The 17,531-nt window shown below is 35.5% G+C and overlaps 3 protein-coding genes across 5 annotated transcripts; 1 reads left to right on the forward strand and 2 right to left on the reverse strand.

The window, feature by feature from the left end:
* Window positions 1–3,179: 3,179 nt before the first annotated feature.
* LOC114727991 (putative RNA-binding protein Luc7-like 2) lies at window positions 3,180–10,637 on the forward strand. 3 transcript variants are annotated; one of them, XM_028914790.1, is made up of 13 exons: window positions 3,180–3,430; window positions 3,671–3,723; window positions 4,054–4,222; window positions 4,303–4,366; window positions 4,652–4,731; window positions 4,884–5,037; window positions 6,725–6,786; window positions 7,720–7,782; window positions 8,197–8,255; window positions 8,578–8,659; window positions 9,572–9,618; window positions 9,741–9,959; window positions 10,193–10,637. In XM_028914790.1, the coding sequence occupies exons 1-13, from the start codon at window positions 3,284–3,286 to the stop codon at window positions 10,209–10,211; spliced, it is 1,218 nt and encodes a 405-aa protein (XP_028770623.1). In that variant the 5' UTR covers window positions 3,180–3,283; the 3' UTR covers window positions 10,212–10,637. The 3 variants fall into 3 exon arrangements, with proteins under 3 accessions (XP_028770623.1, XP_028770625.1, XP_028770624.1); XM_028914792.1 differs by having other exon boundaries at window positions 9,756–9,959; XM_028914791.1 differs by having other exon boundaries at window positions 3,181–3,430; window positions 9,744–9,959.
* A 111-nt stretch (window positions 10,638–10,748) lies between these two features.
* Window positions 10,749–12,042, reverse strand: LOC114727994 (protein TIC 20-II, chloroplastic). The gene has a single exon (XM_028914794.1). It carries the CDS (start codon window positions 11,620–11,622, stop codon window positions 11,002–11,004), a length of 621 nt encoding a protein of 206 aa, XP_028770627.1. The 5' UTR covers window positions 11,623–12,042; the 3' UTR covers window positions 10,749–11,001.
* An 877-nt stretch (window positions 12,043–12,919) lies between these two features.
* On the reverse strand, window positions 12,920–17,493 carry LOC114727984 (thioredoxin F-type, chloroplastic). The gene is made up of 4 exons (XM_028914781.1): window positions 17,442–17,493; window positions 13,809–14,259; window positions 13,390–13,489; window positions 12,920–13,300 (listed from the first exon to the last, which is right to left on the reverse strand). The coding sequence occupies exons 1-4, from the start codon at window positions 17,491–17,493 to the stop codon at window positions 13,166–13,168; spliced, it is 738 nt and encodes a 245-aa protein (XP_028770614.1). The 3' UTR covers window positions 12,920–13,165.
* Window positions 17,494–17,531: the final 38 nt, after the last annotated feature.

A 17,531-nucleotide genomic window follows, 5' to 3' on the forward strand; every position in this document is an offset into this window, starting at 1 on the left:
CTACTGTGATGCTCTTGGTTTTTTAGTTATATCTTTGATCATTTTACCCACAAAAAAAAAAGAATATCTCAATGTCCTATGTTAACTGAAACTATATTGAATAACAATTTTTAATTTTCAGAGCGAAAGAGGTGATTTGTGCCCAGTTGTTGACACTTGACAGTAATGCTGATATTATTGTGTGGCCTGCATATGGATGCCCTTAGTTATGTAGAAAAATCTGCCAATGCTGCACTAGCCTTGCCGCTGATTTTACTACTGAGGGCCTCCACCGTGTTGTGTTTGGGTGGTCGGAGATGCGGCCATTTATTTATTTATTTATATGTGAATAATTTGAAGGAAATAAAAAGAGTTCGATCTAGTAAAAATTGGAAAAAAAAAATCCCTCAGTAAGAATGATCTGATAATTTTTTATGCATGAAAAATATCAGTATTTTATAAATTTTGTGTACACACGGTATCAATTCTTAGTTCTCATGAAATTTTGGTCAAAATCAAGAGTGACCTCGTTAGGACTTAAATGTATCCCATTTAATGGTAAAAGAAATGGATGATGTTTCGAATTCCAACTGCTCAGTAACAATAGTACAAGATCATGCTTTGGTCCTTCCATACATTGTATGTGTTCGGCCCCAGAATTGTCACAACTTGGTTCTAGACACCATTAGGAGCATTGAATGCATTGAGCAAACGATTGCTTTGCAATGAAAAGACACTGCTGCACTGCACTTCGTTGCAGAGACGGATTGCACCTCTTCTTTGTCCTCCTTATTATTATCCATCAATATGGCCATCAGGATCCAAATTTAATGCCTTAATCAGGGATTTTGTTATCATCCTCTACTAAATCCTCCATGGGATGGGTGCTAGCGGTCAAGAAGTCCGGGGAGATCAAATAGTCCTTTCATTCTCGTTATGTTAGACCACCGCCCCACTGAAGAATTTTCATCGTTGCTTGATGATAACATCAATACCAAGATGGTAATCACAGTGCTCTTCAAGATCCTATTATGATAGATCACACTGGACATGTATCGGATTGTCTAGACAGTCATCTCACCTCACTATCTTACGCTGTTAAAAGGGACTACCCGCCAAAACAATTTGCTTATTAAATTTGTTGGATTTCAGATTCGCTCGAAGTTGATAGCTAAAGTAATACTAATATAATACCATGTTCAGTCTTTAATATAAGACCTTATTTGAATTTTATTTTGATTCTAAATATAAAACTCTCAATCTACTCTGTCTCTTATATTTATCCATTTTTCTAAGATGGTCCTTTTAGTAATGGTAGTTCTAGCCAATAAACTTGATTAGCAAGGATGTTTTAAGAAAGACAACACATATTTAGTACAAGTAACTAACTTAACTTACTTCCTTAATCTACTCAAATTAGTCAACTAACTTTTATATTTAGAACTGGAGGAAGTAGTTCGTTTGGTTTTTATTTTGGTCTTAAATATAAGATTCCAATTCATTTTATCTCTTATATTTATCCATTTTTTTGCTAATATAATCCTTGTAATAATAGTAGATTTAGCTAATACATTTGATTAGCAAGGATATTTTAAAAAAGACAATACGTATTTATTACAAATAACTAAATTAATTAGTTTTCTTCATTTATTCAAACTAGTCAACTAGCTCTTATATTAATGATTGAAAGTAGTATTGAATTAATAAATGATTAACTTAAATACAGTTAAGTTATATAAATTCAAGAACCGAATCAAAATTGTGTGCATTTTATGGTCTTTTTCTGTCATTTTTCTTATTTTAAAAGAAAGATGTTAATTTTTAAGATAAAAAATTGAATAATTTTTTGAAATTAGATGTGATAAAAAAGATAAATGAATTATACACTACAACATCATTAATAAATGTTAGAAATATAATAATAAAAAAATGAAAGATGAAGGGCGTGAACAAAATGAGTTCTCCTCTCATTTTCTCTACATATATGGAAAAAAAGATTTGGAAGAAAAATAAAGTGGATCTCACACTTTATTTTCTTTCTTTCCAATTTTTTCATCCTATTCAAACGGGTAAAACTCACTTGTCTCTAATTTTTCTCCTTAATTTTTCTCCATCCAATCCCATTGAGGGGTTAAAATTCTTCCAACCTCTATCAAAGTATAAGTCGTTTTTAATATTCCAACTAGCCACATTTGTCTATACATGGACGTAATAGCCCCGACTTTATTATTTAACAAAGGATCTATAATGAGGTGATGTTATAATTTTCAACCAACAGTAGAACTCATATGTCATTTTTCCCAAAAAAATACCTGACTCTTTTTTTGGCTGCCAGCATACTTTTACTCATTTTAATCAATGATATTATTTTAATTTTTTTTAAAGTAATGTCAGGCTTGGTGACGCTAACGAAGTGGGATGAACTTTTAAATAGAAAAATAATAAAGAAAGACCTCCTAATATATGAAATTGTGATTTGAGACTCTCAATTTCAAAAAAGACAAATAAAGACCCGGTCTCATATTTCAAATATAAAATCCTAATGAAATGTTCAAAATGCCTCTTAGCCAAGTTGTGATTTGGTCTATTAAAATTGTTATTAGCTAAAGTGAACTTATTATTTCCTATAGTCAACTTGTCATTTGACATACTCTCAACCAAGTTGTGATTTGATCTATTGAAGTTGTCATTCTCTAAAGTGAATTTGTCATTTCCCATAGTCAACTTGTCACTTAGCCGAGAGACATTTTAGACATTTCACCAAAATTTTATACTTACAACATGAGATCAGATATTTATTTGTTATTTTTCAAATTAAAAGCCCCAAATTACAATTTCATATATAGAGGGTCTTTATTTGCCATTTTTTTCTTTTTAAATTCATGTTTAAAAGTAATAATTGATAAAATAATAATTAATGCTGTTGGCAAAAAAAAGTAATAATTAATGCTATTTTGAAAATTTTTCATAAAAATATTTATGAATTTGCCAAGAAAAACATTTAATGTGAAAAGAGGTGCCTGGAAACCCTAAACCAAAGAGGAGTTGCCGCAGGAAATAGATTTGAACATATTTATTTTACAGCAGACTGGAAACCCCAAGGGGTAACGGGAAAAATACGATTATTTATTCTTTTTCTTTTTCTTTTTTTTGGTGAAAAAATAAAAACAGGTGGAGCGAAGAGGGGCGCAGATGGAAAAATGAAAAACATAATGAGTAGGGAGAGGGAAGTCGGGGAATAGTGGTTGTGTTTAGAACCCTAATATCGAAGGCTTCAGGGTTTTCTCGTTAGTGGCCGGGAAACATGGACGCCATTAGGAAGCAGCTGGACGTGTTGATGGGAGCTAATCGAAACGGAGATGTAAGAGAGATTAATCGTAAGTACTATGATCGGGACGTCTGCCGTCTATACTTGGTCGGACTCTGTCCTCACGAACTCTTCCAGCTAACGGTAATTAACATTTTTTACACGCTTTGCTTTGGCTGCTTTCCATAAAATTTTGGTGATTTGGGCAATTATATGTAGCCTATCCTTGTTTTTTCCCCAAAAATTCTTTTTTGCACCTACTGTCTTCTTAGGCTAGAATTTATGTGCTTCTACCATGTTCCTTTATTTTTGTATGCTCTACCCTGTCTCGACCTCTCTGTTTCTCATTCTTTTTGCTACTGAGTTTTATTGACTTTCTTTCAGAAAATGGACATGGGCCCGTGTCCGAAGGTGCATTCTCTGCAGTTGAGAAAGGAGTATCCTTTAACTCCTATGTGACGTTTGCATACTTAGGTGTTTCTTCTTGCCTAATACATTTTTTTAGTTAAGGCATTTTACCGGTTACTTATTGCCGCCCTCGTTCAAGCATGGTTCGTTGGAGTGTCCTGGCCTTATTTTAAATTTTTTTACTGGGCGTGAAACCTTTCTATTATTCACTAGAAAAGAAAACTCCGGTAAGACTGCACCGCAGCCAAGTGCTATTTCATACATCAGCAAATTTATTATGGCATGTTATAAGAGTGATATGCAGCTGGCGTGTTTTGATTCACGTTTCTAGATATTTCTTATTTCTTAATTCATTCTAGATATGGAGAAGCAAAAGCAAAAGGCATTGATAATTATGACAGAGAGTTAGAGGATGTTATAGATAAACTCATTGGTGAGTGTGATAGGAAAATCGGTAGGGCTTTGAAGCGCCTTGAGGATGAGGATGCAAAAGCTGCAGTTGCAATTTCAGTCTCTGATGTTACTCAGGTGACTTCTCAGTCATTGTTCATTGGCTCAGTGGTGCTGGGCTGTAAGTTTAAATAAATCATTCGGTTTAAAATATGCAGACGCCTGAGGTACTTGAATTGTCAAAACAAATCAAAGAGAAGTTAAAAGAAGCTGATGATTATGGTAATATTCTATATTTCTATTTCAATTGCTTTGTTAGGCGGGCTTTCTTTTAGATGATCTTGCTTTTCTACCCTTTAAATTTATGTTGGCATCTGTCTATATGGCTGTTGCTTTTCTTGCTCAAATTGTACCTTTTGTTCTTCAATTCAACAAGGGACAACAATGGCTTTTATAGTATACGTATGGTTGTTGGTGATATTGTTTTTAATTTGATGCACGTCTTAAATGGTGACTCTGGAGCATTTATTAGTTTTTCACCTGGGTGAAATAATTTCGGTTTTGTAGATCTTGAAGGCAAGACAGATCTCAAGATTCGAGCTCTAGAGGTTGTAGAAGAACTTAGAACGAAAAGAGCAGACAAACAGGTCAGTTTTAGCGCTGAACATTAATATGAATATAATTATTGTCTATCAATGCTGTAACCTGTCCTCCCTCCTTGGCCCATGAATGTCGTTAGATCTACCAAATAGATATGCATTTGATTAGCATGCTAAGAATTCTTTCAATTTGCAAACAGGCCATGCTTCTTCTGGATGCTTTTAACAAAGATAGGGCATCATTACCTCAACCTCTCTCGAACCCGCCTCCACTGGCGCCCATTCCTGTTGTCACTCCTGATCCTCGCACACAGGAGATGATAAATGAGAAGTTGAAGAAGGCGGAGGATCTTGGTGAGCCACTTACTGCTGTTACTAAATTAAACTTTTCTTGATCCTAGATAGAGTTTTAATGAGCTAGTGCATGCTCTCCGCATGCCTCGTGAATGTGAGAGGTGAAAAGAGAACAAAAGGTAGGATTTTTTTTTTTTGGGGGGGGGGGTGAGTCAGAATTCTAACTTCTGACTATCATGACTGATTTCCTTTGTCTGTCGCGCACCTTAGTAAGGGCTAGTTAGTTAAGAACTATGGCTGATTTATTCCTTTAACAATTGACATGTCAACAACAACTAACAGACTTAACTAACAATTAATATACTTGACTACTTCTCTTTACCCCATTCTTATGTCTAACCATGCTCCCTCGTCTGAAAAACCCTTGACCTCAAAGATTATTATTATTAAAAAAAAATTAGGGTACATTCTTTGAAAACTATGAAGCTGAACCCATGTGGCCTCGTCATCAGGTAAATCCGGCTGCTGGATTTTACTTCAGTTAAGGTTCTTCCATTTTTTCTTATACCACCTTTCTATGTAGATTATTTTGTTCATTTTAGGTTCAGCTGGCCAATTTGTTGAGGGACGCCTTTGAGTCGTAACTGAAGAATATAGTGCGCTGAATGATATATTTTATTTACTGTACAGAGCACTATACTTATAGGAGAGGAGAGGAGATCTCACAGAATCATCTGAGATCTTCCTAGGATACAATACGGAAAACATAATAAAGGAAACAGAATAATTCTATGATCCCTAAAATCACGGAATAATGATAATAAAGATAATTAACCCTAAGTAGCTGTTACTTAGTCAAACTAGAAACAAAGAACTGCTTTGGGCTTAATAGTGAAGGCCCACTTCCAACAGTAACTATCTTTCTTTCTTCTGTTAGTTTGCGATTAGTAGCTCTATTCAAATTATGCTTGATGGTAGTGACCATTTCCTCCTTTGCTTTAAAAGAGAAATCCACAGCTTTCATTGAAGAAAGAAGGGATATGCATGAGAGACTTGGGATGATAGCGTATGTCATAGGGTGTTGCTGAATAGCTTCATGGAAGGAAGTGGTATTACCACCATTCAACTAAAGTTAACCACCTATGCTTATTCCAAACAAAAAATTTAACTACCTATGCCACTTCTTAGCTTTTTCCCATGACTTGCATCTCAAATGTTTCCTAACGGTGATTGAATCCTTCAGCGTGCATGATAAGTCATGAAATGCATCTAGATATACTCACTGACACTTGCTCTTTGTTTCAATTGTGCATGTTCTTCCATTTGATCCTTGTATGCCAGTCCAAACCTTTTCTTGATAATTGCTCAATTCAGTAATTCTCCCAAGAAATCTAATGGGCTTGATGCCACTGAAATCCCTTTTCATCCAGACGTAGTCTTGCAATTGCAACTGTCATATCTTCTGGCATTTCATCCAACATCAAGTACATCTCACACTTTGACAATCAGCTTAGTATATCCTCGCTAAAAAAGTTTGGAAATTGTGTCTTTGTAAATCATATTGGCAGCTGTGTAAATATTAATGTAATTTAATGTTTCTTGCACTTCAACAAACAAGGATAACTTGAAACGTATTCCCGTTGTTGATGTTATGCAGTCCTAAAATATGATCAAATGCCTGCTTTCTCTTTTCTATTAGCCTATTTGCTAGATTGAGTTGGCTTTAATTTCTATGTTTGTTGAATAGGTGAACAAGGAATGGTTGATGAGGCACAGAAAGCATTGGAAGAGGCTGAAGCGCTTAAGAAGGTCTTTCATTCGGCTTAAATTTCTGTGGATTTATTTAAGTTATTGGCATCTTATTGAATTGATTGTATCCATGTTGATATTTTGGAATCTAATGGTATGTTTGGATGGGAGAAAAGTTAGGAGGAAAGAGAATGGGAGGTGAGAAAATGCAGAGAAGGGAAAATTGGAGAGATAATGTTATACTTGTGTTTGGATAGGCAGGAGAAAACATAGAGGAAAGAAAAAGCAAATATTACAATGGCGATGATACTCTTATGTCATATATCATGTCTCATGTCATTATCAAAATAAAATATTGAAGGCAAATGACTATAATACTCTTATGTCATATATCATGTCTTATGTCATTATCAAAATAAAATATTGAAGGCAAAGATCATATTAAAAATAACCTCATTAACTCTTTTTTTTTTTTTAAAACCAAACTATATGGTAGAAAAATATATTTTCATGTTTTCATGTTTTAAAATCAAATAATTTGGTATATATATATATTTTATACAAAGACGATGCTGAAAGTGGGTGTTACTTGGGATGAAGCAACATGCTTACCATTGAGTTTGTCATCCCTTGGCCTATAAACGTAATCTGTATTTCTATTCTGTTAGGTTATTCAACCTAAAAGTAATTATAAAAAAATTTCAGATTTTTTTTGGGGAAAAAGAACTTCAAGCCAAAATCATATCGAATAACTTCCTCCATTCCCATTCTGAAGGAAAATGTGGTTGGCCCACAACTCATTTTCTCCACTATCTTTCCTTCGTCTCAATTTTCGCTCATCAGCCAAACAGGGAAGAAGTTGGTTTCCCCTCCATTTTCTCTTGATTTTCTTTGCTCCCATATTTTCTTTCCATTCAAACAAGGGGTAAGTCTACTATCCATGTTTCATTTCATTTTTTTTACTTACATTATGATCTGATTTTTTTGTCTCAGCTTCCTGCTAGGCAGGAGCCAGTATTGGATGCTTCAAAATATACTGCAGCAGATGTGCGAATTGTGAGTTGATGTTTCTTTGTCTTTGTCATTTTGTTGATTCAATTTTTTTAATTTCAAAACCAAACCATGGTTTTAAAAGTGATTTTATAGCATATGAAGTAAATATGTGGAAGAGTTTGCTTCGATTTTTGTGAAAAAGCGCCTTTTAAAAGCACTTTTCTCTAATACCAGACACCCCTTTAGTCCTTAATTTGCTTAAGCTTTTGCTTCTATGTAAATAACTTGAGACTGAAACTAAAACATCCTTCTGCAATATAATATATTTGTAGAAGTCACAGGCACAGCAATACACCTTTTTCAAACAGTGTAAATGGAAAAAAGTGCCAAGTAGTTCCTTGTATTCAAGCTGCATCTTGTTGTGTGTTTTATTTATCATGTAGTAACTTTTTTTCTTTTTCTCATTTAACAATTCAGACTGATCAGAAGCTACGTGTTTGCAACATTTGTGGGGCTTTTTTGAGTGTGTATGACAGGTAAAATTTGAATACTGTACCACCTTTTCCCTTTCTTCTCTATCTTAAAACTTTCCTAAGGAGATATAGAGTTAGTATTTGGGGTTTTAAGCGCTTCAGCTTTTGACCCGTTAGTATTACCTCCTTGTCCCCAGCAGGCTCTTGTGCCAGTTTTACGAGGATAACTTTTGCAGCTAAAGAATGTGCGTCTTTTCTGTTTTATGCTTGTAGATCATGCTATACTCATCTGTGAAATTTATGGGAAATCTTGTATTTCTCTATGGCATCATAAAACTTTCGCCTTTTTTTATGTGAACATTTTGATCTGCAATTTTATTCACAGTGATCGCCGTTTAGCTGATCATTTCGGAGGAAAACTTCATTTGGGATATATGCAGATTCGTGAGAAGTTGGCAGAACTTCAAGTAAGATCTTTATCATATATTTCTGATCTTATGGAATTTATTTAAATTCTAAAACTGTGGATTCTTATATGGATTTGTTTGTTGAAATTTGTTTTCACAATTGTCCGAAAACAGTGGGTCATGTTGCTGTCTGCTTTTGTTTTTTAAATCGATAGTTGTTCTCAATGTTAGGCGCACAGGATTTTGGGTTTACAATGTTACAAGAGGTTGTTGATATTTTAATATGAATTTCTGGTTAATTCATAGTTAAACACGCAGATAGTGCGCTTATATGGCTATTTAATGTATTGAAAGTTACCGCCAATGAAAATAAGCAATGATTCATGCTGGTGCTCTTGATTTATCCACTATTTCAGATTCTCCATGTTTTATATAATTTTGTGGATATCCTAGACAGAGATTATCATTCAACTATGCAGAGTCCTTTGTTGATAAGTAAGCCTTTAAGTGTGTAGAGTCCAGTTAGATGATAATTACATTTCTGACCAGTGATGATCCTGCTTCGTGGCAAATTTGTCTCTTTTAATGTGGACTACTTTTGGCTAAGCTGTAGGGTTACTGTGTTATGAAGACTTTTTTTTGGGGGGTGTATTTCCCTTTTTTTTTTAAAACCTTTTTGGGGTGGGGGGATGGCTGTTCGCGAATTTCCATTTCATGGTCGGACATTTTCTCCAGTTGAATCTGCGGGCGGTTTCCGATTATTCCAAAATAAAAATGTTATAAGAAAGGGAGTGAGGAAGGCTCTCAAATCCTGAAAATTAAAATGAAATTTATAAATTGAAATGGTGGGATTGGCTTGGCATAGTAGGGGTTAATGTTTTAGGTATTTAGTCTGCTGAGTATGTAAATCATGCTATTCTTGCTTTTTTCTGCTACATCAACCCGCTAAGAATGTATTAATTTCTGGTTCAGGAGGAAAGGAACAAGGCCCGCAAGATTGACCGGTACGATGACAGGAGGTAATTTCTTTTGCACCAAAGGTGCAAGTTTATATATAGGCGTGTGTGTTTATGAGCTGCCAAAATCTTTCTATTAAGAAATATTTGCATTCATTCAATTTACTAAGATATAAAGAACGTAGTAGGGACCGTGACAGGGAGCCAAGCAGGGATAGGGAGCGTGGGGATAGTCGTGAGAGGGGGAGAGACCATGACCGCAGGAGCAGAGATCGTGATAGATATTATGACCGCGATCGTGGATATGATAGGGATCGAGATAGAGACTCTAGTCGTTCCCGCTCTTACGAGTCAAGAAGCCGCCGGAGGTCACGCTCACGATCAAGAGACCATGATCGGCACAGGTATATGGGATACTCCTTTTCGCACCCCTCGACTTATTGTTTCCTCTTGCTTTCTTATTTTGGCCTTCTCAATACATGATTTGATCGACGCTTGCATGTGTCTTGCAAGCACAGACAAATTAGGGAAATATTTACTGTTGAAACTCCGTTATGGTGCCCCCCCCCCCAAAAAAAAAAAAAAGGAAAACGTTATAATGTTTGCTCGTTACTCACCAATTATCATTTCTTGCCAGGCGCTATGATCGGTACTAGCAAGACTTGGCATGAATGTTGGCGGACTCTGAAATTCCTTCACTGTCGGGTTCTTTTTCCTGTTAGGCATGCTTCGAAGTAGCTAATTGAGCTTGATGGTGAAAGATAGCTTTTAAATTAGAGATGTTTCCTTGTTGACTATCTACTTGGAGCAGCTGTTCTTGCTGTAGAGGGATTTGGCTCAAAATGGTTGAATGCTTATTTGGTGTATTATCATTGACGCGTTGTCATCTGCTTTTGGAGCAGCTGTGATTTGGTTGATCATCGAACCTGCTTTAATACAAATTTAAATCTAGCCCGTGACCAAGATATACGATTGAGAATGTAGTTAGCCCGGGACTGGGGAAGATAAAATGACTTGTGGCAAGACTCGGACCTGTTCACCTCTTCATCATCAGCCATATATTCTTTTGGATTAATGTATCATTACGACACCAGCCTTTGCTATTTGCTTGTTCGCTGTCACATGAGTTATAATGTCTTATAAAAGAAATTCAGCATATAGACACAGAAAATAGAAATATAAATATTTTAGTATAAGTAATAAAACAAAGTTATCGATTTAAACTACTTTTCGCCAGTCACACCGGAAACAATGGCATGCAATCTTTAGATTCTGTACCCATATTCGACGCCAAGGCGTAATTGTGAACAACTAGCATAACATACATGATATTGAATGTAATCTCAATCCCAGAACATCGTGAATTTGTGATTGAAATAGGAAAGAGGGAACGCGGAATAACGCGGAAACGTTCATTTCCAGAAGGGCATACCAAACAGATGAGAATCAGATTTGTCTGGAAGCAGCGTCGGCAACAAAGGGGAGGTGCGGGGTGCGGCCCAACACACAGGATGCGACGCTGTAAAGGAAGCACACGAGAGTGAAAAGGAAGAGGACATTATGGGCCCAAACCATTAGGCGGAGGCCGAGTCCGGTGCGACCGGGGGTGAAAATCCTCTGAAGCAATAGGGGCAGCACCAAGAGGACGTCAAGGGTGACGGCTTGCATGGAGTTGAACCTGACATAGCGGCTGAAGGAAGGGTTTCTGACAACGCCCAGGTAGAGAGCGAAGAAGGCGACGAAGCTGGAGTAAGGGATGGACCTGTAGAGGGCGACAAGGGGAAGGATGGGATCGAAGAGAAGGCCCAGGTTAGGGAACTGAAGGAAGAGGTAGCGGCCATAGTGTAGGGAATTGAAGAATGGGAGGGTGTAAGAGACCACCGAGATTAAGCGGTCGGCAGCCGGCGTCGGAGTGGGGTCGAAATTGGAGGACATGCGAGGGGTGACGGGGGTGGATTTGGATTTAGTAGTTATTTGGAGGAAAGGACGAGGGACGAAAGGCTTAGGTTTAGGTCTTGGAGTAAGACGACAGGAGCGCAGAATCCCATTCCCAGCGGAGGCCAGCATCTTGTCGTTCACTTAACGCTGCGCCCTTGCACCCTCACTGCCGATTTTTGAAATGAAGTCCCGAGGAAGACGAAGCCGATTACTAGTTACGACCCTCCTCTAGGGCTTCCGAGTTAACAGTGTGTTTGGGCTCCCAGATTCGTAAGGTTATAAAAATTGCGGGTTCCGGATTAGGAGTATATGCATTTCTTTGGAAGGAGGGGGGCAACAAAAAAAAACAGACAGGGTTTTCCTGAAGTACTTTATCCTCTCTCAGGCCCGTGTCACCTTGTCATTTAGCATTTGTTGGCACGCAGCTGGTATACTTCATTTGTGAAAGGAGTGTTCGTAAAGTTCTTTATTACCTTTCGTTATTATTATTAGATGATACAAATAATGTAAAGAGAAGAATGAAATGATCAACAAATGTGCAATGCATTCAAGCCTCCTACTTAACCCGAGCAAGTGATGTTAAATTGTGTAGCTGCATGGTGATTTGGGGTTGGTTTGCCGATTGAAGTTGTTAAAACTAGTAATGAATTAATGAATCAAATGAGAATATTACCTCCAATGCATTATCGCTGTCTCGTTGCCAGTAAATTGTGAAGGCTTTGTCAAACTACTCATTATCGAATAAAATATTTTTTTTAATTGGTTTTTGGCCATGAGAATAAGATAGTTTATTGTGCCTCGTAAGTAAACATTTTTACACATTGATGCTCTAATCTTTCATCCTTCGTCAAACATATTTTTCCCTTCCAAAATAATATTGTGAAGTGCTCATGAAATCACTAAAATGTTACGGTGATGACATTTTTCGTGTATTTCCTATTTTTCAGTTGCACGGGTATTGAATAGACATGGACCTGCGTCCTCATCTATAAGCAGTGAAATTGTAGGTACTGACAGCAAGAAATTATCTTTACTTGGTTGAGTTGGTATCATTTCACCCATTTGAAATTTTTTAGATGAGATCAGATAACTTACCCAAATAATGCACCATTTAAACATTTTAGATGAAATAACTTAACCAAACAATAGACCATAAAACTATAATTTTTTTAATTAACCACTACCGCAACTCCCCTAGACCTGGCTCTGTGCTGGCCACAACATCAAGTGAATTGTATTATATGTTAACGGATGAAAGACTATAGCCATTAAGGCATGAGATGGGACCAAAAAAAATGAATGAGATGGGACTCTCAAAAATTTCAGCTCTCAATCACACAAAAAAAGGAACCTCACGCGACGTTTGGATGCAGAAATTTTGGATCGATATCGTAGGCAGTGGTGATTAATTACGAATCTCTTTAGATACACAAAACCAGAATCAGAATTCTCAATAGCAAATAAGAAGTACGCCATGACATATCATTATGAGCAGTTCTTAACTAGGGAAGAATGGGCAGCGTTAATTATCACTCCCTGTGAACTGGGATGAGGTTAAAACAGCATGAATACTAACCGCATCACTTCCTGTGAATTAGGATAGGTTTCTTAAGCTTCCCTTCAACTTACAATTGTATGAATACTCACTATCATATTTTTACAGATAGATATTTTAGCTCGATCTAACACTCTCGATGGCAAAGACTAAATCGTCAAATTTGGCCCCAGTGACTTCTTTTACAACCTTGCTGTCCTTGAGAATTTTAAAAGTTGGAACCACTCTGATTCCAAGCTCTTTTGCCAAGGGCTGCCAGCAACCAGTTAACCATCAAATATATATCATGACAATCATAAAAAAAAGCCCAGGAAGACAACAGATTCATTTAACATGCTCACCTTGTTTTCTTGGTTGCAATCAAGTTTCAAAAAGACAACATCAAGATACTTCTCGGACAATTCTTGATATTTGGGAGCCATAACTTTGCAAGGACCACACCTGCGAATTCAATAGCAAAACCTCCCAATTATCCACTCAGTATTTAGCAAGGGTGGTGCGGACGGATATACATTGAGGGCGTATACAAGGACGTCAGAATCAGAATAACCAAAGATGCGTAAAAGGATTACCAGGATACTAAGCAAGGGAAACCCTTGCACATCAAGTCGTCAACAATTAATCAAAAGCATGCTGGACATCCCAAATAAAATAAGCAGCTCCAACCCAAAATTATCACAGTCGAGATGGGAGGAATACATAAATGGAGAGGGAAGGGGCAGGTAATTGCAAGACGAGGAAAGGAAAGAGGAAGAAGTACCATTGAGTATACATGTCAAGGACGACGGTCTTATCACCGGCGGAACGAACAATGGGCCAGAAGGTGTCCTTGGTAACCTCGGTGACCTGGCCCACGGTAGCGGAAGCGGTATCGAAGCTGGCGCGAACGGTGAGAGGAAGAGGGGAAGCAACACGAGGGAGGCGAGGGGCGCGGGGCATGACCAGGGTATGCAGAGGAGACGAGACGCAAGAGGCAACCCCACTCACGGGATGCTTAGGAGGAAGACAGAGATTGAGGTTCAATACAGCCATTTTGATTTTGATCACGCTAGCTAGCTCGCTGGAGAAGAAATCCACCTTTCCTGCTCTGCTCTCTCTGTGGCTGCTGGCGTCGGCTATTTCTATTTCCGCTTCATTTCCCCAAAAGACGTCGTTGCCCCTCTCCTTTGCACTCCCTATCACAAATGCCAGGGCTGCCCCCGTCTTCTCGTCTTTTCAGAACCAACACAGCCCACTCATTTGCTTTCAATTCTACTATCCTCCCTTTGAACATTTTTGCCCCTCTAGTTTTTAAATATCTCCTGGTTTTCTGGGAAATTTCCAGCCCGTTCTTCGCCGAACAAATCCTTACAAGGGTGAATCAGTTATCAATTTATCATCGTTGAGCCGAGTTAAAAATTTTACAAGCTTTTCATAATAAAATTTTTAATTTGAGTTTTTTAATATTGTTTTTTCTTTAACGTAATGTGGCCGAAATCTAACGGGTGCTTCAAATAGCATTAAACATAAAAATTGGTGAGGTTTTTTTTTTTTAAAAAAAAAAGCCCACAAAACGATGGCGTGTGCCTCGCCTATTTTAATGGGAAAATCACAAAAAAAAGGTTGTTGAAATAGAAAAATTATAAATAAGAACCTATCATAATATTGGTATGGGTTTTGTGTGCAATTTTTCAATTTTAGTGTTTTTTAATGATTTTTTCTATTTTAATTCAAAATATATATATTTTGAAAGAGCGACTGATACCCTAAAATTAATAAGGTGAAATAATTCACTTTATTTTACCTGTGGCATCATGTTAACCGCCTAGTTGATATTTTCTGAAATCATCAGTTAACTTGCGATCCCATCACTAGTTCACAGTTGGTGTAAGCTAACTTTTTGTTTAATAGTAAGTGCCTAATTAGCAAGTTGTGTGGGTGATACTCCTCTGGTTGTCGCATTTGCTATTTCTTTCCTCAGTGCATAATCGCATTTCTACTCACACTGCCAGGGGAAGTGACTCCTGGCTACTCTGGTGGGTCTAAACAATATTTTCCCCCTTTCTTTTTATCTTTCTATTTGTCTTTTGCCCCCAAAAAAACTCTTCTAATTTCAACTCTCATATCGAGTGAGAGCGACCGAATTGAACAAAGGTGTTAAGAAAGTAAATTACAATAAAAACTAAATAAATGACAAAGATAAAACAATTTTGTATGTAACTTTATATTACCCCGCACGCATGTTAACTTCTGTGTTTTTCTAAGAAAAAATCACAAAAAATACCCATTTAATTTTAAAATGACAAATAGTTAATACTGACATTTTTATAAAATTACTTGTTTATTATTTTGAAATTTGATTTTTTTATTATTATTTTCTTTTCCTAATTATAATTTATATTCACACTGCTCCAAAACACTATTTTTTTAGAGAATGTTTAGATAGAAATTAAACCATGGTTTTAAAAATAATTTTATAGTATACAAAATAAATATATGAAAAAATTTATCTTGATTTATGATTTATTTTTTTTTGTAAAAAGCATTTTTAGGTGTTCTAAAACACCTCTTTAATCTCTTTCAGAGATCCAAGATAAGACACAAGGAAAGGTATATTTTAACAGATGAGGGGTAGTGGAAGTTACAAAGGCTATGTATAAAATTGGGTGCTGCATATATTATTTTGAGATGACAGTGGAAAGTGGAATAAATCAATAAATGAAAATGGGGTTAAGAGTAGGTTAAGAGATTCATTTTATGTAAAAAAAATATATTAAAACTAACTAGTTAAGGGTTCAATTTTATTCTAAATATAATATTTCAATTCACTTTGTCTAATATGTTTTTTTAAAATATCCGTATTGATTGTAAGAATTTTTTATCAGAGGATAATTTTAATCATCCAATACACATGATTGAGGAAGATATTTTAAGAAAACCAATACATATTTTGAACAGATAACCAATTTAGCTCGTTTTTTAATCTTTCCAATTAGTTATTTAGTTCTTTTTTTATATTTATGTGATTTTGCTATAAAAAAATTAAGTGATTTCAGATTTTGTGCCAAAAAACTTATTTATATTCATGGCGTATTTTTCCCATCCATGTGCTCGGCACTTAGTAATAGGTAGAATTATAATGAGATCTTAAAGAAGAAAAATAATTACAAAATAAATTTTAAAAGTTATTATTTTTTATTCTGAACTTGTCATTACAGACAAAAGTTGTTATTGAAACTTTTTAGTAATTATTTTTTTTATTGGGACCTCATTGTAATTCTTCCCTTAATAATAAGGAAAAATCTCCAAAAAATACTTCTAAAATTTTAAAATCTCAAATCAAGTATGATTATAAAAATATATTATCATTTACTTTTTAAATGTTATCAATTGCTATTAAAATATATTAAATAAAACTGATTTACAATTTTAAAATTTAAAGGTTTTTTTTTGGGGAAATTCTCTCCAATAATAAAGCCAGGTATTGCAGCGAATTCAAATCGAAGTGGCGGGCGAGAGGTGAATAAAAAGTCGAGAAAGACAGGAGAAGAGAACAGAGAGATGGGGACACCTGGGCCAAAAAACAATCAATTTGGCAATTAAACCCAAAAAAACAAAACGTAAGGTCAAGAGTGCATGCCAAATAGAGAAAATAACAACAAAAAACTAAAAATTACTAAATTTTAAATCAGGTGACTACACTTTATTTAATATTAACAATTTTAAATTTGTAAATAATTTACAAATAATATAATTTTTTGTTAGAATTTTTTATTTATTATTTAGTAATTTTTAGCTTTTTTTGTCATTTTTTCTGGTAAATATTAATACCTCTAAACCTTAATACTACCTCTGGTCTTTAATATAAGATTTTATTTAACTTTTATTTTGATCCTAAATATAAAACCCCAATCCACTTTGTCTCTAATATTTATGTATTTTTTTTCTAAGATAGTCCTTCTAATAATAGTAGTTTTAGCCAACACACTTGATTAGTAAGGATATTTTAGGAAAGACAATATGTATTTATTACAAATAACTAATTTAAATTATTTTCTTAATCTCCTCAAATTAGTCAACTAGCTCTTATAATTAGGACCGGAAGTAGTATAAGCCCAAGTTAACTAATTTGAGGAGATTAAGAAAATTAATTAAATTAGTTATTTGTTATAAATAAGTGTTATCTTCCTAGAATATCTTTTCTAATTATGTATATTAGCTAGAATTATTATTTAATAAAACTTTTAATATGTGTAGTTACTAAAATATTATTTTGAAAAAAATAATAAACAGAGATATCAAAATATTGTCCTTTTTTTTTTTTGGGCAAAAGAAGAGTGCATGCTAAATTTGAGAACGTGGCATTTGGCGTTGAAGTCGGGATATCCTCCCCCTCTTGGTATCTGCTACCGACCAGCCTCATTTTTTGCATGTTTCCCTTCCCTCTCTTCTTCCTCCCTTCCCATTTTCCGACCTTTCTTTCATTAGGGTCGGCATTGGATTT

This window comes from Neltuma alba, unplaced genomic scaffold, assembly GCF_004799145.2.
Source record: "Neltuma alba isolate B1F8T4 unplaced genomic scaffold, ASM479914v2 tig00012516_pilon, whole genome shotgun sequence".
Lineage (NCBI taxonomy): Eukaryota > Viridiplantae > Streptophyta > Magnoliopsida > Fabales > Fabaceae > Neltuma > Neltuma alba.

Excerpts from the sequence above, each read along its gene's own strand:
- LOC114727984 (XM_028914781.1), bottom strand. The coding sequence starts at position 17,493 with ATGGGAAGGGAGGAAGAAGAGAGGGAAGGGAAACATGCAAAAAATGAG. Across the intron at positions 14,260-17,441 it reads ACATGCAAAAAATGAGGCTG|ACGAGAAGACGGGGGCAGCC; the intron begins GTCGGTAGCAGA and ends GGTTCTGAAAAG. Across the intron at positions 13,301-13,389 it reads ATTGCAACCAAGAAAACAAG|CCCTTGGCAAAAGAGCTTGG; the intron begins GTGAGCATGTTA and ends GGTTGCTGGCAG.
- LOC114727991 (XM_028914790.1), top strand. The coding sequence starts at position 3,284 with ATGGACGCCATTAGGAAGCAGCTGGACGTGTTGATGGGAGCTAATCGA. Across the intron at positions 3,724-4,053 it reads TCTCTGCAGTTGAGAAAGGA|ATATGGAGAAGCAAAAGCAA; the intron begins GTATCCTTTAAC and ends AATTCATTCTAG. Across the intron at positions 6,787-7,719 it reads AGGCTGAAGCGCTTAAGAAG|CTTCCTGCTAGGCAGGAGCC; the intron begins GTCTTTCATTCG and ends TTTTTGTCTCAG.
- LOC114727994 (XM_028914794.1), bottom strand. The coding sequence starts at position 11,622 with ATGCTGGCCTCCGCTGGGAATGGGATTCTGCGCTCCTGTCGTCTTACT.